General features: G+C 52.7%; 7 protein-coding genes across 7 annotated transcripts; 2 read left to right on the top strand and 5 right to left on the bottom strand.

Annotated features, from left to right (window-relative positions):
• Nucleotides 1-72: 72 nt before the first annotated feature.
• On the bottom strand, nt 73-2,843 carry PFLUO_LOCUS5389 (Dynamin-like GTPase that mediates homotypic ER fusion; the record flags this gene model as incomplete). The annotated part of the gene is made up of 4 exons (XM_073782831.1): nt 73-371; nt 435-2,179; nt 2,233-2,688; nt 2,749-2,843. The coding sequence occupies 4 exons, from the start codon at nt 2,841-2,843 to the stop codon at nt 73-75; spliced, it is 2,595 nt and encodes an 864-aa protein (XP_073639447.1).
• Nucleotides 2,844-3,284: 441 nt separating this feature from the next.
• PFLUO_LOCUS5388 (uncharacterized protein) lies at nt 3,285-5,553 on the bottom strand (the record flags this gene model as incomplete). Its single annotated transcript, XM_073782830.1, has 3 exons — nt 3,285-5,107; nt 5,152-5,421; nt 5,481-5,553. 3 exons carry the CDS (start codon nt 5,551-5,553, stop codon nt 3,285-3,287), a joined length of 2,166 nt encoding a protein of 721 aa, XP_073639446.1.
• Nucleotides 5,554-6,413: 860 nt separating this feature from the next.
• On the bottom strand, nt 6,414-9,289 carry PFLUO_LOCUS5387 (mitochondrial dynamin GTPase Msp1; the record flags this gene model as incomplete). The annotated part of the gene is made up of 3 exons (XM_073782829.1): nt 6,414-6,850; nt 6,904-8,928; nt 8,989-9,289. 3 exons carry the CDS (start codon nt 9,287-9,289, stop codon nt 6,414-6,416), a joined length of 2,763 nt encoding a protein of 920 aa, XP_073639445.1.
• Nucleotides 9,290-9,538: 249 nt separating this feature from the next.
• Nucleotides 9,539-10,778, top strand: PFLUO_LOCUS5386 (glutamine amidotransferase subunit; the record flags this gene model as incomplete). Its single annotated transcript, XM_073782828.1, has 3 exons — nt 9,539-9,553; nt 9,608-9,703; nt 9,756-10,778. The coding sequence occupies 3 exons, from the start codon at nt 9,539-9,541 to the stop codon at nt 10,776-10,778; spliced, it is 1,134 nt and encodes a 377-aa protein (XP_073639444.1).
• A 206-nt stretch (nt 10,779-10,984) lies between these two features.
• On the bottom strand, nt 10,985-12,169 carry PFLUO_LOCUS5385 (uncharacterized protein; the record flags this gene model as incomplete). Its single annotated transcript, XM_073782827.1, has 1 exon — nt 10,985-12,169. The coding sequence occupies one exon, from the start codon at nt 12,167-12,169 to the stop codon at nt 10,985-10,987; it is 1,185 nt and encodes a 394-aa protein (XP_073639443.1).
• Nucleotides 12,170-12,498: 329 nt separating this feature from the next.
• Nucleotides 12,499-13,932, top strand: PFLUO_LOCUS5384 (uncharacterized protein; the record flags this gene model as incomplete). The annotated part of the gene is made up of 3 exons (XM_073782826.1): nt 12,499-12,540; nt 12,616-12,764; nt 12,819-13,932. 3 exons carry the CDS (start codon nt 12,499-12,501, stop codon nt 13,930-13,932), a joined length of 1,305 nt encoding a protein of 434 aa, XP_073639442.1.
• A 776-nt stretch (nt 13,933-14,708) lies between these two features.
• Nucleotides 14,709-15,763, bottom strand: PFLUO_LOCUS5383 (class 7; the record flags this gene model as incomplete). The annotated part of the gene is made up of 2 exons (XM_073782825.1): nt 14,709-15,466; nt 15,526-15,763. The coding sequence occupies 2 exons, from the start codon at nt 15,761-15,763 to the stop codon at nt 14,709-14,711; spliced, it is 996 nt and encodes a 331-aa protein (XP_073639441.1).
• Between the last annotated feature and the right edge of the window lie 3,987 nt (nt 15,764-19,750).

The following is a 19,750-nucleotide window of genomic DNA, read 5'->3' as shown; positions in this document are numbered from 1 at the left end:
ACAGGTGGAACAGTACATATTCTGGCTCACGAAACAAGTGTAAACGAAAAGAAAAACTCTCCTCAAAAAAATCTACATATCATCCAGGTCATCACCGGCCTTGGAGCCCTTCTGCGCCATGTCGGACATCTCGTATTCCTCTGTCCGGCTCGAGCTGCCTGCCCGGTCTCCCGCCGACATGGCAATGGCCTGCCGCCCCGTGTCGGAGGACTCGAGGAACTCACGCAGCCGGCGTTTGGCTTCCTGGAGACCCTGTTGGGATGCCGCCTCGGTCATTTTGATGATTGGGCCCCATAGGTTCAGCTGGTAGGTGATGTAAGCACCGACGGCGCATACGAAGAGCAAGAAGAAGTAGGCCGGATTACGGAGAACTAAATGGAGTAGGCATGTTAGTAAACTCAAATGCACAGGAGGTTGCTGGGGATAGCACATACCGGCAACGATCTCGTTCCAACCCAACGCCAGAAGCAGACCGTAGAAATACAGCGGAACCTGGGTCATGCCGCCGATGGCACTTCGCTTGGCTTCGACATAGACCCCGTCGGCGGCCTTCTTAAACCGCACGGTGAGCTCCTGCCGCTTGGAATCGCCGAGAATAGTCATCTCTTCCTCCAAGCTCGTGCCCTCGTCCTCATCTACGCCGCCGATGGGAGCAAGGTCCTCTTCGTCTGCAGCTGTCGCAGAGCTCGGGGTATGGCCAATCCACCGGTCAAGAGAGGGCGGCGCCGACGTCTCGTCTAGCCGGAATCGAGACAAGAGAGGAATAAGAGTCAGGGTTGACTCGCGGGCGCGCGTGTAAACGCCCTCGATGTCGTCTGTGGGGCGCCAGATGCGAGGTACGCCGGCCTCGTCATACCGGAATTTATCTTCAAAGTTCTCGCGCAGTTTCAGTAGCAGGTTGCCTTCAATCATCTCCTCGTCGATCTTGGCACGCAGAACACCCCAAGACTTGCGGCGCAGGCGCCACAGCCCGACATCAACCTCTTCCAGACTAGCATCGAAGCTGCTGGCTCGATCCGTGAATCTTCGCTCCGCGTCCAGCACAGTCTCGACGAAGACATTCCAGATGCGATCCCAGAACGCCTTCTCGGTAGGCTTCTCCCCGGTTTCGGGGGCGCCTCCGCCAGCACGGCCAGATCCCAGAGCGTTGAACTCGAGACCCACGGAATCGCCCAAGCGAGACTGCACCCAACGCTCAACCCGACTGGCTAACCGTCTCATTTCATCGCGCCGGAGACTGGTGCTGACCTCGGCCAGTTCCTTCTCGTACAATCCCAGTTGCTGCTTATAGTTGCTCCAAGAGGTGCCTTCCACCAACGTCGAGCGGGCAGCCTCCTCGAACTTCTCCAATGCGACATCCATTTCCTGATTGACAATCTCGGCAAAGTCATAATTGCCACCCTTCTTCTGACCAGTCTTGACAGCATTGGTGACAGCCTCGCTGAATTCGCGGATGCCAGACTTGTGCGCCGCCGAGAGCTGGCCGTGGAACAATGCCTTCAGTCGAGTGTCGACCTTGCCCTCGAGTTCGGCCTTCTTCCGCTGGTACACGCCCTTGTGGTACCGGCTTGCTTCCGTCTCGAAGCCCTTAAGAGTCTTGGAGCGCGCAGACCGCATGGCCGCGCCCAGCCCACCCAGCACTGCCGGCGCGCCCAGACGCACGGCCTCGGCCTGTTTATCCTCAAATGCAGTGATCGCCTCATCGAATCCAATCATCACCTCCCGCAGAATCTCATCACAACGGAACTGAGCAAGCAGCTCTTGTTGTGTGGGCAGGTCTAGGTCTTTATTGTTAACAATTTGGTCCCAGATGCCCTCGGCATAATGCGCATATCCATCTGCTGGAATTCGCCGGTGGTATTCGGGCAAGAAGATTCCACCTTCCGAAAACTCTCCCCTGAGGGCATCCTTCTTAGGGTCCCGGTGTCCTTCTCGGAATCGCAGTCCCAGCTTCTTGGTTTCCGCCGCAAACTGCTCTGGCTGATAGCCCTTGTGTGGAAGTCCGTAGAACTGGAAATCAAAGTAGTCGTGAATCGTCGAGTTTTCGAGACCAGCAGGCTTTGATATCGTTCCCCACAGACGGGATAGATCTTCCAACAACGTCTTCTGAAGATTCTTAAGCGGGGTGTTGCCGATGAAGTCACGGATGACGAAGAATAGGAGGGAGCGGTGGGTGGTGCTGAAGACTTGTTAGTGCCTGACACATACACAAAGGCAACGGCTCACGCATACTGTTTATCCTTCAGAAAGAGTTGCAAGTTGACTTCGAAAACGGTCTTCAACAAGCCCATGTTGGCTCCCTGGTACAACCCAACCTGGTGCTCCCAGATGTTGACAATGAGCACTTCACTGGTCGCGAGGGCGAAGAGAGCGCTCTTGCGCTCAAAATCCTGATCCTCGCCTCGTTCACGGCCATCCGTACCCTCGACATCCATAACCAAAATGTTATCGGCCATTCGAGACCCGCTCCCAGTGGCATCCCCGCCAGCGTTCTTGTTCTTGGATAACCAGATTCCCTTGGTGGTCTGCCTCCTCTCCAGCTCGGACATGACCGAGAACTCGGTGCCAAACAGATGGTTGAGCAGGGTCGATTTTCCCGTTGATTGCGAGCCGAACACGGAGATCAGGTGGTAGTTGAAGCCGGCGGTAGTGACATCTTCGATGGAGAGGTACTTGGACAGGTTGGGGCTGGTGGGAAGGGAAGAGACGTTAGCAACACTTGCAGGGAGATGGGACTGAAGAGCGTACTTGAACTCCTTGTTCTCATCCACCACCTGCACGCCATGCTCGTAGGACGCCATGTCGTTGTGGTCGCCGACCGCAGCAAAGTGGCCGTTCGCCATCACAGGAGGTGCCGTGGGGCTCCTTCCTAGTGACGAGGGGCGATCGGTCATAATAGTTCAAATGTTGACTTGTCGCCCTGTGAATAATAGGGTCGGATTCCAGTGGCGAGAGAGTGAGAGAGGATGAATCGAGTCCAGATCACAAGGTGTGGAAAGGTCCGAGGTTCATTATTATTGTTGGGCCAGTCACAGTTGATGCACCGCTGCCGTTGCTGGGGAAAAACAGTCTTACATAACCCACGTACTCCGGAGCCCTAACACCCCTGTTATGTACTAGGGGTATTTGCTACCAGCATTATAATTCTGACGGAGAATTGGTACTAAGTTATTAATAAAGGGTTCGAACGTCCACCTATTCCTGGACGAAATATTGACTCTCATAGCATGGCTACCTAGCAGGCCCCGTCTATAGTATAGTTCAATATCTATTCAAGCTAAACATCAGACCAGTTCAGTCCACCCCTGATCCAGCCCCAAGTCGAAGTTCAGATTGTCAAAACTCATGTCCTGTCCAAATTCATCAAAAATCCCGCTAAAGGCGTTGAGATCCGCCATCGGGTTCTTCAGATCGTTGTCCGTCGGGAGCATCTCCGAATATCCAGCGCGTTCAAAATGTAGTGCTTCGCTAGCAACATTAACATGCGCTGTACCGCCGGAGGTCGACAAGGGGGAATTAAAGCCCTGATTTGGAATTTGTTCGGAGGAAGAGGGTTCCGTCGCCGCTGTTGGCGCGGACGAATCCCCAAGCATCGGATTACTCATATTGTCCCAAAACTTCCTCAAAAGTTTGGAGCCGGGGCCGACGGTAATAGCACCAAAATACGGTATTGTGATCTTACACGTTCGGGTGGAATGCGCAGTGGAAGGATTGCAGGCATTTAGGATTTGATCCAGGATGGTGGCCGATTCAGCGGCAACAGAGCCACCGCACTCCGTGGAGGCGCGGCGGAGAATCTCAATAGTCTCGCCTACCAAAGCTAAATCGCGTCGGTCTTGCTCCTTGTCGTGGTTTGGTGACTCTTCTGAATTCCCGTATACATGGGTCAGTAGCAGCAAGGCTAGTATGAAGGCCAGGAAATCTGCGACTTTGCACAAGTACGGCGTTGTTGTTGACCGCAGATTCTTGTAGTGGCCGAGGCCCTGCCGTGCGCACTGGATTGCTGTCTCGTGGGAATATTGGTACTGAGAACTGGAGGATGATTTCAACATAAAAGGGAGATGGAGCATAGCTCGCAGCAGGTTGGACATGAATTGCAGTGGAACATGTTTGTGGAACGGCTTTCCATCCTGCACACACGGGCTAGCGTCATAGCAGCTGTTCGGCAGGGCAGCCACAGCATCAAGAAGATCCTGATCTAGCTTCAGTGTTGTGGAGAGCGATGCTTTGGCTGGATCGTGGCCCCGGTCAATCATATGGCCGGTAATGATGCCTGCACGTAACACGTATTGCTCGGGCCCCGGAACGTCTTTCATGGCCAGACGCTGTTCCACCTGAGGCAATATAAAGGCATCTGTCACGGCGTACGGCATCCCCAGAATAAGGCTCAGCGAGCGGTCCGATGTCACTAGCGAACACCAAATTTTCAGCCGGCGCTCATATAGAACGTCGGACGGACGAGGCGTCCTGGTCGATACATGCATGCCGGCAATCTGAGCAAATTCGATGGCCCGGCGGTTGCCCAGCCATGCTTTGCGAAGCCGCCCAGCATTCAAATAGTACTTGGAAAGAAGCACCTGGCACTCAATCCCAGGCAGTGTGGCAGCAAGGTCATCATCCCGGATGACCAAACGATCCACCTCCGATATACAGAGGTCAACAAATTCTTTCGGGTTGAAAGGAGCTTGTAGGGAATTGAAATCAAAGTCAGTCATCTGCGCCACACTTTTAGAAAGGCAGACAAGGGCCTTGGCCACGTCGGCGGGTGCCAGGTTGAATCCCGGGGTGGATGAGTCTCGACACAGGTCGCACAACTCCGGAAAATTGCTTTGCCACACAAACCACCATTTCGAAGAAGCGTTAATGATCTTTTTGATATCTTCTCGTGGAGGAAGCAGAGATATCAGTCGAGAGCGGACTTCCTGCGCTTTGGGCGACATGTCTTTAATTCCGGTGAACCGATCATCACACGAGATGTCTTCCGGGCGCTTGGCCAAATAGCTATCAAAGAGCTGTAGGATTGGAGCATTTACCATCTGGTTTGGCGGACTCGGCTCATCTGACTCGACCGATGAAGGTGTCAGATTGGCCTGTAGATCTTTAGGCGCTGCAATTGTAGGTTAGAACTGTATATCTTCAGGAGAAACGAACCCTCACTTTGGTATGTCTTTTGCTCCGGTAATTTTCTAGGAGATGAAGTGCCAGAGACATTTTGGTTCAATTTCTTGACAAGTCCCTCTACCACGTTCTCCAAATGGGCGACCCGCTCTCGTAGGCTGTATGTCTGCTCGCCCTGATGACTCGAAACACTGGTCGGAGGACTATTTTCTTGTTCAATGCATGTTGATCCACGAAGGCGACATTCGTTGCAGGTTCCAGGAAAGTCGGAGTTGGAAGTGCAGCGGATCTTGCGACGTCGACCTTGACAGCCACGAAAGTCAGTATGCAAGAGGGTGGGTGGGACAAAGCAGCAAGCATACATTCCGTGCAACTCTTGGTTCCCTTTCTCATCCTCTTCCGTGGAGGCTCTTGCAGATCTGACCCCGAGCTCATGCTGACCGCAATTATCTGTTCTTGTTGTGATGCCCTCTGTCGGCTGACGGTGACTGATGCCGTCGCTCTCGTAGGCTGTCACGTTGGGAACAATTTCGGGGCGGTAGATGCAAAGTTGTAAAGCAGAACGTAAAAATTGCTATTCAACTAGCTCCACGTATCCTATCATGATTATTACTTCCATTGTCATAGCTATGGAGGGGTGTTCATCCGCCACTTTCGTCCGGTCGAATTCCGGTCGAATTTTTGTCCGTTCGTCCGTCTGTGGTGCCTAGATTTTCAGGTATAAACTTATGCTACCATCCTCCTCTGCGAGAAGGGCACGTAGTTGAGCGTACCCAGCGATTAGCTGAGCGTACCCAGAGATCATAAAAATTCTTCAAATAACCCTGATTTTTCCAAAAAAAAAAAAATTTTAGGGCGATTTAGAGAAGTTTTATGATCTCTGGGTACGCTCAACTTTGGAGGCTTTTGGAGGGCCAGGGTACGCTCAGCTAATTCCTGGTTACGCTCAACTGGGTGCCCAAAGAAGCCTAAACCTCCCTAAAGAAGACGGGTGGAAGATGGAGATGAGTTGGTCAAATTAGGGAACTGAGAACTACTGAGTAACCCATTAAGGCAGAAGCACGACAACCAGATGTAGTTAGTAGATCACCCTCCCCTCGAATTTATGTACAGTATTTTCAGTATATCTAATCAAGAGACACAGCAAGGATCCCACCAAGAGCGGAGAAAAACAAAATATCGAGGCAGATAAGTACAGAACGGGATAATGAGGGCGAGAGTGGTATCAAAATCAGGGGGCAGTGAATGAGCAAGGAACAAAGGCGACACAACCAACAAATCGAAGTCATAACACTCTAGAACAAATTCCAGCGGCTCCGCGTCTCCTTGCTTGGTTTAGGACGTTCAGATGTTCGGTGCATAGCCCGGCCATCCAGCTGCCGGATCCCTTCGATCTTCTGAAGGGCCAGCTCCAGCAACTCCTTCTTGCGGATGATGTCGAGGTGGCGGCGGATGCGGGGATCTTCACGGGCAAAGCGCTCGATTTCCGCATCGGAGAGATGGCGGCCGAGTCGCATGTCCAGCTCGCGGGGGAAGTTGTAGTAGAACTCAGAGAGGAGCTCGACGTTCAGGAAGAGGACCGCCGTCGCAGTGAGTTTGTCGGCTACTACATCGAGGAAGACCTCGGGGCAGTAATACTTGTTCTTTTGCGTGGCACATTGTTTGGATCGGACAGCAAGAAGCCTCATCTTAATGAGCTCGGCTCGATCACGGAGGAAGACGCCCTCTCGGCCTGCATGATCGGTTAGTTTTCTGGAGATCCTTCTGACAGGCAGGACAGCTTACCTCTCTCCAACAAGGCGGAGCTGAACCCACCAGCACCACCAGCACCGTTACCTTCCAGTACCACGTCGCCTTTCCGGACCTTGTCAATGAACGACATCACATCTTTGAGTTTCCGTTTCCCGACAAAGTCTTCGACATGCTTGACGCTTGATTCGCAGGCTCGGAGTTCCTCCTTCAGCACCTTGGTCACGCTCTCCCTGCTTTTGGTCCATTCGGGGTCTTCAACCTCGATCTCGAATTTGAAAGGCTTGATGCAGTTCTCGACTTGGTCGCTAGTGCTGAAGAATCGTTCGTTCAGAATTCCGGTGCATGCATCGGTTATTTGCTTATGGGCAGCGGGGTGGGACGAAAAAGTGGAAGTAGATAGAAGCTGATCCACATGGTTCTGGAGAGCATTGGCGACCACCGTTGTCGCCAATCTGCCAATACCCAGCTTCGTCAAAGAGGAAGTAGAGGCATCAAGTTTCCGATGCCAAAACAGATTTTCGGGGTCGGCTTTCGGAAGATCCTTAAGGGGATCCAGTTCCAGCATTGGCACATTCAAGTCCTCTACTGGCTTGTTCCAATACCGTTGAGCCAAGATGTCCATGACCCGCTGGTCCAGCTCAGCCTTGAGCATCTCCCTGACCTGCGGCCGACCAAACCCTTCGGCAAATGCCTTGAAGGAATGTTTAAAGCTATCCAGACTCTCTGCCAGATAAGACTCCGCGCTCAAGGGCCGGTCGTTATATTGCACCTTGAACTCATAAGTGGCTTCTTCAAGCTCTTGGCTGATGGCGTCTCTGGTTCCTGCCAGGCTAGATGCCATAGTCTGCTCAAGGACATTCATCAACTTCTTACGTAATGTTGAAACGCCGACCGAGACGTCAGAGTGTGCACCGAACTCCGCTGGATGTGCTGAGAAAAAAGCCTGCTCGTTCTTGAGAATAGCACTAGTGATGTTTCCAGAGCCTCGGGAGAAGAGTGCAGTGGTCTGAGGAATCTTGCTCACGACACCCACATAACCCAGTCGGAGAGGATACTTCTTGTCAGAGAGAACGTCGTGTCCGCGCTCAGGGTCTACCAGATCCATTTTGGTAATGACTCCGATAGTCCGCTCTCCCCGAGGGTCCACACGGCGACTGGCTCTCAGTGCAGTCGAGTTTGCCAGGTCGACATCAGCTGCAGAGATGGCCAGCACAACGTTTGGGGCCTGGATATATTTGTCGCAAAGATCCGAGATCTTCTGCTTCAACTCCGGAGGTTGATCATGACCAGCAACCTGAATGTATCCCGGAAGATCAATCATGGAGAGGTCCGGAACGTTTGGAGAATAGATAGTCAACTGAATTGGATCATCCGAGACACAGTCCTTCTCAGGAACGGCAAGATTCAGGTCCGTCAATGTGCGCTGGACTTGAGAAAAGTCCGTAATCTTGCCGAGGCCAAGCGCTGGAAATTCACCATACTCCGCTTGGGCGTTAGGGGTGTTGACCAGCGTCAATTCAATGGGCCGCCGGGTCACCATGTTCGAACCCTTAGGCAGGAACTCGTGACCAACAATAGCCTCCAGAACCGAACTCTTCCCCGACGACTGCGATCCGATCACCACAATCGATGGAAGGGTCAGCGTACTAGACTGGCCAACAGTCTGGAGGATATTCCGGATCTCGATCATTTTGCGGGTGAGGAGCATCATCTGGTCGTCCTCCGCGACTTCTCTCTCCCCGCGTGCGTCATCCTCATCAGATTGCTCGTATCCAAACGCAGCGCCTGTTGCAGCGGCAGCTGCTCCTGCAGTAGCCCGGCTCTCCTTGGGGTCTTTCCCTCCTCCACCAGACGAATCGCCGCCTTCGGATTGGGACTGTTCATCGAGACGGAGGATCTTCTGTAACCACTCCGGAACATCTATGTCGTCTTTCGTTTTATTGAACCCTCGCTGTGTCTGCTCGGCCACGTCCTGGAGTCCCTGGAATAAAGTCGAAGCCTTGTCGCCCGCGGTTTCTCCGGCTCGTTTCAAAACATCTATCGCATAAGTTCCCGCTTCTGCAAAAAGACAGTGGTTTTTAGCATTTGTTTCCAAGTCCCGTTGTCAGGAGTACGTACGGTTTGCTTGATATTGGATATAGGCCAAGCCCGCAATAGTGGCGCCCCCAAACATGGCGGGTACCCTGGCGAGCTTCAGTGCCAGCTTCGGAAGCATTCGCGCGAAGGAGATCGTCCGGACGGCTGGGACATTGTTGTGAATTGCATTCGCTCCTGTAGGCCAGGCGCGTCCCCTGAGGGCGGCACCGCCATCTGCGCGTAGGAGACCCCCCGTTCTTGAGCCGGCATTGTGAAGATGGCGCGCCAGGAGACCGTTCCGCACGAGCGGCGCAAGTCGGTGGGAGAGTATCCTCCCGCTCATGGTTGTTGCAGTCTCATTCAAATGGTGATGGCGAGAGATGAAAGAGCCTTGGTGAGTTCAAACAAATGGTTGGTCGCTGACATCAGGCATCCCCGTGACCTGCGCGACATGGCCGGGCCGTCTGCCGTAAAATGTCGGTGTCACGTGGGCTAGGTGACGTGCTGCCCTTTGGGGATTCATCACGGTTTCTCTTTCCAGATTGGCAGGGTTGAAAGATTAAAAGTGACTGTTGGTGTTGCCAATTCAACCATGTGTCGATTTCTGGTAAGATAGACAATTTCCATCTTCTCACGCGTTGCTCTGACATATCCACGACAGATATATAAAGGCCGCCATGAGATCCGTCTCAGCAAGCTAGTGACAGAGCCGAGTCATTCCATTCTGACTCAATCCTACGACTCCCGATTACGACTGGTAAGCTGCTGGATCATACGGATCGGGGCCAAACTAATATGCAAATTATCAGGATAACCGCCGCCCCGTCAATGGGGACGGCTTTGGGGTTGGTTTTTATACCGACCCAAAGCTTGGACCAGAACCATGCATCTTCACATCAACTGTACCCGCGTGGAATTGTGAGAACCTGGAACGGCTTGCTGCGAAGACATGCTCAAACCTCATATTCGCGCATGTCCGGGCAACAACCGAAGGCACTCTCGCCGACAACAACTGCCACCCGTTCCAGCACCAGACCCTGATGTGGATGCACAATGGCAACATCGGGGGCTGGAAGTACATCAAGCGCACATTGGCAGACTCGCTCGCTGACAAGTGGTATCTTGGAGTCAAGGGCGGCACAGATAGCGAGTGGGCATTCGCACTGTTTCTCGACCTACTGGAGAAAGAAGGGGTGGACCCGAGCTCGGATCCAGGCCCAGAGGGATTCGGACAGGCACTTCTTCGCCGAGTGATGATGAAAACCATTGCCAAGATCAACGAGCTTGTTCGGGCGATTCCCGAGAAGCACAACGTTACGGGCGTCGAGACTCGGAGTTTGTTGAACTTTGCCGTCACCGACGGTCATACGGTCGTTTGCACTCGGTATATCAGCAGCAAGACAGATGAGCCGGCCAGCCTGTATTTCTCCTCTGGGACCAAGTGGAAAGAGGGCACGCCAACAGGCCACTTCAAGATGGAGCGACATGACAAGGGCGCCGATATCGTTCTGGTGGCCAGCGAACCTATCACCTTTGAAAGACACAACTGGGTCTCAGTGCCCACCAACTCGGTGGTCACCATCCACAAGCAGACAGTGCTGCTGCACCCGATTCTAGATGAATTCTACGGGGAGGATTTGAACCACGACCGCTCTTCATGCTATGCAGTGTCGAAAGGCCTTGTCAGCACTGCTCCCGGCACGACTGTCCCGCCTCAGACTACAGACGAGCCCATAAAAGGCCGAACTGGTCTTGACGTGAGCAATGGTGATGGCGTCGGCCTGGAGGGCCCTCGACCTGGTCACGCTGCCGAATGTGCCGTGTCACATTAACACGATTCTATGACTCAATTCACAGAGGAATATGGAGTTTGCGGAACAGATCGGGTTGTTTGGGTGCTGGGCAAGTATTTGCAGTCTGTTGTGGACTGTATGCCCGTTATGCGGCCCTAACTTGCCAGCCTAGGGCGCGGGATCGCTCTTAGAAAAGACACAATTTCGGGATTTAGAAAGTTCTCATTAGAATAATATGGCTATCTTCAAATATCCTCGCCGGATATATTTGCATGCTTGAAATACTTCATGCCTATCCAAGCCACGACAACCCAGACCCAGGCCATCACAGCCGTTAAAATAATCAGAGCCGGATAGTAGCCGACAATAGGCAAGGTCGGATCGTCCTCCAACTCCGGTGGTGCGTAAGGGGTTTCGCCGACATCCCATGCCCAGCTCCAAACCTCAAAGCAGCTGCCAATGCCCACAACAAAGACCAGCCAGGTCACAATGAGGATAGTCCAGCCCCACCACTCGGTCTCGGAGTAATCCCTGGCAATGTCGGAGCTGCTCTTCATCTCGACAGAATGGGTTGCAAGAGGCGACGATTTGGTACGGTGGACCGGGCGGTAGGCCGTGTCCGGTTGAAGAGGGTAATAAGAGTCGGAGCCAGATGAGGCAGTGGGGATGTGTAAAGATGCAGCCCCGGTTCTGGTACTGCTATTTGCAACAGGGACTGTGGGGGAATTGTTCGCGGTGCTGATCCGCGGGAACGCAACAAGGTCTTCCTCATCGGTGCCCGTCTCATCGCCCATGTCATGACGCTTGGAGAGACTCTGACGGGAGAGACTCTGACGGCGCCGAGCGATAGATGGCCGTAGAACCTTTTGTTGCGCGCTCACGCGGAACCAACTCGGCTGGGACTCGTCGCCCTCATCATCAAAGTACCCCCGAGGCGTGGGCTCAGCATCTGGCGAAGCCTTGGCTCTCGCAGATCGTTGTGAATCGTGCTGAGGTCGGAAGCTGTCCTCTTCTAAGGCGTTATTGGCTTTGATCGAAGCCGCCCTTTTGTCTCGCGATTCTAGCCTCGTGCCTAGCAATGCAGTCTTCCGTAACGAGCCCCTTCGCCGTCGTGTCCGTCGTTGTTGTTGCTGTAGCACGGCTGACATCGCCTTTCCACCAGCACGCTCCGTCGAGCCTTCGTCTGTAGTTTGCAGCAGGCTAGACTTTACGTCCTCGCCATCCGCGTCTTGTTCCATATCGGGATGTTGTGAATGCGGCGCAGGTTTGGTGGCCTGGCTCATGCGAAGGAAGGAGAGTTTCGAGAGTAAGGTTCCAGAAAGAGTGCGCTTGTGGCCGCTGCCTGCGCTGCCTGCACTTCCTGATCGTGAGCGAGTGGATAGTCCGTCGACCGAAGCGAGTGCCGCATTCCTGCTGTTGCCATCATCCATTGGCGCAGGGAGAGTCCGGGAGCTTGGACGTTAGCTCACCGGCATTCAATCAGCCAGCATTGGGCAACCCTGGCAATGACTAGATTGACTATGTCGTGGTTATTGGGGGCTCAACTCGCCAACGAAAGATCGCCGGAGAAAAGGGAAACTGATGCCTGAACAGTGAGGTATCATTATGTCACGTGCCATGACGTAAAAAGAAAGCAAACCCGGGGTCGAATTTGATTGCAAGTTGTTCCTCCTCTCTGCGAAAAACCGTCCTGCATCGCCCTGGCCCTTGTGCTCGAGTGTCTCGCCTGATCCTCGGTAATGGTACACGAGCAGTCACAATGAGAAATACACTGCTTCTCGTCTTTATTCACGGCTTCAAGGTATTTTATATCAATGGCTGCCCATTCCCCGCAAATCGCCCAGCAGCTTAGGCTGATCCATTTGTCTTATATTAGGGTGGTGAAGATACCTTTGGGAATTTCCCAGAGCAGCTGCGCACTCTTGTGAGCAAGGCATTGCCCGCTATTCAGGTCGTCACGGTAGTGTACCCGAGGTATGAGACCAAAGGCGACCTGAAAGAGACCGTGGGGCGGTTTCGAGAATGGTGAGTTTCGCACCTTCACACGGTGAAGTTACTTCTAATGCATTGTGGATCTAGGCTACAAAATACCGTGATTGACTTAGAGGTTGCAAACCAAACTGCATCGCCCACTGTCGACCCATCTGTCCATGTTTTCTTAGTTGGGCATTCCATGGGAGGAATTGTGGGCGCTGAGGCGCTGCTGCTACTGGCTGCAGAACAACCTATTCCTCCCAACTTTGCGCCCGGTACATCGGGAGCTCAACCGGATGGTGATTCACCTGTCGTGGAACCGGGCACCTTCATGTTCCCGCATGTCCAAGGAGTACTTGCCTTCGATACGCCCTTCTTGGGAATCGCTCCAGGAGTGATGGCATACGGTGCTGAAGAACACTATCGCAATGCTACCACAGCGTATAATGCCTTTTCCGACGTCGCAGGAATTTTTGGTATTGGGAAAAACGACAAGGCTGGAGCTACACAGCCCCCACAGGAACCACCCAAAGCCTTGCCCGCATCGTCTGATGCTGCCGCGACGCCGCCATGGCAGCGATGGGGCCGATATGCCATGTTCGCCGGTGCGGCCGGTGCTGTTGCGGCCGGTGGTGCAGCCATGTATTCCCAGCGCCAGCGCTTGACTGAAGGTCTGACCTGGGTATCCTCGCATCTCGAGTTCGTTGGTTGCCTGACAAAGACATCGGATCTCCGACAGCGTGTGGAGGGATTATCGAAGGTTCAGGAAGAGCGAGGAATTGGCTGCGTCAACTTTTACACCTGTCTTGGAAAAGGCGCGACATCTCTCTTGGAAAGCACAGGCATAAGCCAAACCTCTTTCAGTCAAAAGATCATTCGGTCGAAAAACCGGACCTTTTGTTCACTTCCCTCTCATGTAGAGGGTGACGAAGAGGCCGAGGGCGTGGAGCAGCTCGGTCTCCGGTGGACGAAGGCTGTCAATGACCAAGCCTCCGACGAGGTGAAGGCGCATATCACCATGTTCCTACCTAAAGAAAACCCTGCGTTTCCTGCACTTGTCGTGGAAGCCTGCAAAACTCTGGTGAAGTCGATCGACAAGGGCTGGTATAGTACGTCGACGGGCCCAGTTGAAGCGGAGAGTGATGCCCAACGTGCACACGCGCCGCCCAAGCCAGAAGACGACTTTATGGACGGCGATGACGTGGTAGTTGTGGATTGAGTTTGCGATTCCGCCTGCAAATGTCAACAGATACGGGCTGAAAGAGGTATTAATAGAGATATTACTCTATTAAGCCTTGCCCCGTGGTGAACTATCGACTCATTGAACTATTTAAAGTTCCACCCGTGTTTCCGAATCGGTTCCATCCGACCCAGTAAGGACAGCGTGTGCTTGTTGTCTGACGGTCTTCCCCACACACAAAACAACATCAGCCGGCCACTCTCGTCTCGGGCATACCGAGTGCCGGTCAGCAGTGCCCGACTGCCATACTCCCTCCCTCCAATCTTCTTCTGGCATTCTGCACATTTGGAGAACCTCAGCCGCTCTGGGAGCCAACTTTCCCTTCTAGGCCATATGCTTAGAGAACCCAGACTGACAGGATTCGTATCCGTCTTTGCAATTTAGCAGACTGGGGTCAAGACGGCGATCCTCCTCCGAACATCACCAACGATCATCCTTTCAAACACTAGTTTCCAACCGAACCGTGGTAGTGGTGCAAACCTAAGTTAGAAACCAGCAATTCAAAGACAAAATGCAATAAACTTTATATTCCAGTGGTAATACCTAAGTGTCCTAAGAACTCCGTGAGCTCAACTAATCAGGAAACATCCATGCCGAATATCGCTGGGGAAGAAGAAAAAGATAAAGAAGACATCAAGATCATGAAACACAACCGCCTGGACCAGAAACAATGCTTCTTCTCATACCACGCCCTGAAAAACAACGAATTAGGTTCATCGAAAGAAAAAATATACAGACCACGCTGGTCAAAACGACTAGTAATTATGGTGGCCGTATGTGGAAGCGCGATGATGGTACATGCTGGGGGCATAGTCGGAGTTGGCGTCCTGATAAACGGTTGTTCGACGATCTTCCTCCGGAAGCGGCTCTTTGACCTCCCATGTATTTGGCTTGACTCCAACGGAGAACTCTAGATCTTCCTTGGTGATTGAATCCCAGAACTTGTAGACCATCATCACTGCCAGCAGGTTGCAGACCGTGGCGAAGAAAAGACCGTCTAGGTAGTGCTGGACGTTATTGCAGATGGTGTCGCTGAAAGCGTACAGCAGTACCTGACCAATAACGAACATGAACACGCCGAAAGAGATATGGCCCAGCGGCCAGCGGTCTTCCAGTGTGTTCAACACCAAGAGCAGCTGCATGACCAGATAGATGGCGACGCAGATTGCATTCAGGAGATAGAGCACCACGAACAACCCGATGGTGTTGTTGGGTCCGAGACCACCCCAGGACTTGAAGGTCAACAGCGAGATCACGAATGTCATGATGAACATAATTCCAGAGGTAATTCGGATCAGCCATACTGAGAGTGCAGTTCCGTCCTCGTAGAGCTGGAATCCCACGAATCCGTTGACGAGCAAGCAGGTGCACAAGGCAGATGTGAATCCATTTTGAACGGCGACAAAATACGGGAATGGATCACTTCCAGGAGGAACCACGCCCGCATCGATGATGAGCGAGAAGATTGTCAGAGCCAGGTACAGATAGAAGAAGGTGATAATCTCCTTGCGGCCTGTTGATAGTTAAAAGGTCAGGGTTATCCCACGTGTTACGAGAAGAGGGCAGACGAACCGACAGCGGTGAACTTTGACCTGATATGTAGAATCATGATCACCGTCATGCCAAGCGCAATGATGTGAATGAATGAGGCGGCGCCTTCGAAGATGATCGTGTTGGCAAGTTCAATATTTCGCGCATAGCAGTTGGATATGATGCCTGTCGATCCGGATATCGTGGATGGCGGGCCGACCAGGGAGCACAGGGGCAGTGCCGCCTTCTGGCATATTGAATCGAACTGGCCGAAGCCCATGGTGTCTGTATCCCAGGTTACGGGATGTCAACTCAGGGCGGATGTCCAGTTATGGCGGGCGGTCACGAAAAGCGTCAGGGACGGGCTGTCTCCACAACGACCGAGTGTGGAACCGTAGAGGAGGGAGGAATCACTGGTAATAATCGGCTGCTGTCTTTTCCCCCGTACTCTCTCCCGACAACGCAGAGAACGAATGTATTGGCAGTTCGAGAGAAACCGTTGTCTGGCTGACCCTGTCGCGCAGCGAGGGGGCTAATCAAATCACGGGGCCAGACCTCACCAGCGGATCAGGGACCACTGTTTTTCCGTTGCCATTTGGGGACTAGCGTGGACGGAGATCGGTCCAATCAGTCTCCGGTCATGTGACCCACTGTTTGTTTGGGATTGCCCGGTAAAGCGGCCTCGGGACTTGGCTTTCTTCTAACCCTCGGCCACCCGAAATCGAGCAGGATTACAGCTCTGCACGGAACAGAGGGCCGCCCACGGAACAGGGGGGCCGCGCACTGGAGGCTCCACTCCCCGAAGCATTTCGTCCGCCTAGCTACGGAGCTGACAATGGGGAAAGTTCGCACCGTGGTGTGCTTCTTTCTGTCCGGAGTTCTCTGTGTCACCGCGAGTTTTTAACGGATTCAGTCTTTTTTTTTTTTTCAAAATAATAAAGAAAATTACGACGATACCTCCTTCATCATCTGTGTAGCTTTGCTGTCTCAGTGCCACAAACCAACAATGATCAATTCTAGAGTCAATAATATTCTGCGGAGCAACAACCTGACGCCCGACTTTATGTTCTACGAAACTAACAAAGTGGATCATCAATACGAGCCGATCAGCCCACATCAGGGGCTGGACGATCATCAATGGTTCGGGGTTTCGAGACAAAGGAAGTAGCTCCGGTGGGGCGATTTTTTACTTCTCTTTTTCTACTGGAGCCTTTCGATCATGGAATGTCCCCGGCTCTAATTTTTTTCGCGAAGGTTTTCCGGAATCCAGCCGCTGCGCGGCATATTAGAGATTTTCGTGTAGCGGCTTCGCATAGATCGGAGATAGGGTCGACGATCCTGGCTTGATGGCGACGAGGTTACTCCTTTGAGTGAACCCCGTCAGCAGGAAAAATCTTACCTCAAGTGAATCGATCTGCCTTTTACGCCGCCCTTGTGTTTTCCTGTTCCTGGTACGTTGTCGGGCGTGTCATCATCAGCTAAAACCGTTTCGTTAGCTCCGATCTAGCTTCTGTTAAGCGATCGGTGGGCCCGGGGACCCGCAGATGGTGAATGGATTAGGTCGTAGGGTGGTACACATTGTTGCCTGCGCCTCCTTTCTTGTTTTTCCCTCAGTCACATCCTCGGCTTATCATGAATGGAGCCTCGCGAGGATTGCCCGACAGGTCCAGGCTCCGATCGCCCAACTTTGAAGGTCGCCGGATTCCTCTTTCCTTGAGGTGTAGCAAAAGGTGCTCGGTGATGACCGCACGGAAGTACCGGGAGATATCAACCATGGGGAATATCACGCCCGGTGGATGAAGATCCTGACTAGCACGCCACGCGTGAGGTGAAGGCATCAAACGGCTGCTTGCAATCGTGTCGATCTCCCTGGGAATCTGACCCAATGGACGGTGCCGTGCTTCCTGTCGATTTTGGGTCAGAAAATAGTCCAAACACGGTACATACTTTCTCGGGCGTGTCAACGGTTAAGCTAGGTCCGGTCATCCTTCATGCAAGACCCGCTTCCTGACTGGGGTGTCGGCGAGGGAAGGGCGTGTGCATAGGACCTTTATTAGTGGGAAGATGACGGGCAGTATTATTACTATAGGTCCTGTCCCCTCGGACCAGCATCTACCAGATATGGAATTATGCCAATAAAATTCTGGACGATGGTTACCAACGACATGGAATCTCATCGGCGTCTCCATTCTTTTTCTTTCCCATCTCCCTTCAGGCCCTACTCGGGCACGCCGGCCAGTCCTGTCTTCTTTTAAAGACCTTTAATCTTGCTCACGCCTCCATGTTTTTATTGATCTCTTCATGCCAAATTGCAATTCCTCTTGCCGTACAACTCATTTTCGCTGGCGCTACCCTCCTCCCTTCCTCAGCATTACTCTGCTACCTCATGCCGCCTTCAAGCCAGATGGGATCGAGATGTGCAATTATTTCAAAAACTACTACGTCTATAGCACCTGCCTGAATCCTATAGCCCACCTCATTCGCACCTCGATGGACGGCAGTAAAGACCAGAGCTGCTCAGAAGGCCCCCACGAGCGGTTTATCGTCGTGGTGGGCAATTGTCTCCTCTGCCGCCCACCAACGGGATGAGAGGGTGGGCGTGTGGGGTGGGGGGAGTGTGTGTGTGTGTGTGTGTGTGTCTATGGTACACGCCGTCCCCCATGCGCGTCCGCCGTTCTTGGCACGGTGACAATTTTCATCGCCAGGAACTATTCTGCTGCAACGGATTCAGGCAATCCACACAAAGGCCCGTTCCCCCCGATTGATGACGATTGGGGAAGGGGAGTGTGCACTCAACCACTCAATGTGAAATCGACTATTGGCCGCGGCGGGAATGATCGACGTTCCTAAATTATGATTTTTCTCTCGGTTTCATCGGAGGCAGTCTCGGGTTTAATTTTTAAGTTTTGTGGTGTTGGAGGCTAGTCTATACTGCAGTTCGCGGAGTTTTCTGGGTACGATAGTTGCAAGGTCCCTGGTCAAAATTATTTTTTCTTTTTGAAGCGGGTTCCGGCGTTTTTGTTTTCTGTTTCGGTGTATTTGTATTCGCGTCTAGCATGGATATGGGGGTGTGCGAGCAAGGGTGTTTTCTTTTGGGTAGATCGGGGATTATCATTTGAATTTTAGGGTCCTGTTACATCACCAAATTTCGACCCAACAAAGCGCTTTTCCAAATGAATTGTCTCTGACAGCCGTTGTTGTCAGCCTGGTAAACTACCTGTTTCATTCTTATGACTCGATTCACCTTTGGCTTACTTCCTTGGCCAGAACACTAGACTAAACTATCTATTCTGACCCAACAATCACATGCTTGGCTGACTCGTACCGTTGGTGACCTTTCTGTTTCTCCTAAAAAGTTAGAGGATTTGTCTGTGAGACCCAGCATGACCCCGGATTGCAAAGGCCTGACCGCCCATATGCGTCTGTTATATATGCCGTGGTGATTAGACCACGGTGCCCCAACCTGGCGAGCAATTGCGAAATGGACAACTCGCAGTAGATATGCATACTGCAGACTTGAGTTTCCGCTCCGTCGAGCATCCAATCCCTGCCAGCAGGAGTGATGCTCAAAGCCGGTTAATCCCGATCGAGTGTCTGGTGCATTGACCCAAGCATACATTGTCGGCACTTGCAGCTGTGCATGGATCTGCTGCCAATTGAGTGAATTAAATATCATGCACGACTCGATCATACCCTGTGCTTCAATGCTCAGGCGCCTTCCCTGCTACTCCACGCAATATATGTGCATTTCTGCAATTAGTAGGAAGCTTTCAACGGGCGTCCCCCTTACAGGGGTGTTAACGCCCGTCCTGACTCGCCCTCTAGACTTGGTGCTAGGGCCTTCTCTCGCCCTGCTGTAAATCTCTTAACACCATTATTGTTGACAATACTACTTTTTACCTTAGATTTCACATTATACCGGCAGATCTCTCTTCCAGAGTAGCGTCATGTACCGAGAGACGCGACGTGACCGGACGCCCTGCCTCTTTTGTACTGAGGTTGCCGCCCCGTGCCCAGCAAAGGCTTAGCTAGGACCAAACGGCTGGAACGCCGAGCGTCGGGACCAACCGGTAGGAACACCGGGCATCGATGATGCAATGCTGAATGAGGCTTTGTCGCATGGCCGAAAAAGGAAACACCCTCTGAAGCTCAGCCAGGGGCGCTGGTAAAGCTTTCGGACGAGTCGGTGTCTGGACGGTAAAAAGCGGACCAAGGGCTTGTCGGTAGACTCCCCGAAGGATGCATTGATGGGGAATCACCCCATCGT

This window comes from Penicillium psychrofluorescens (genome assembly GCF_964197705.1).
Source record: "Penicillium psychrofluorescens genome assembly, chromosome: 3".
Classification (NCBI taxonomy): Eukaryota; Fungi; Ascomycota; class Eurotiomycetes; order Eurotiales; family Aspergillaceae; genus Penicillium; species Penicillium psychrofluorescens.
This window is presented reverse-complemented; position numbering and strand designations above follow the sequence as displayed.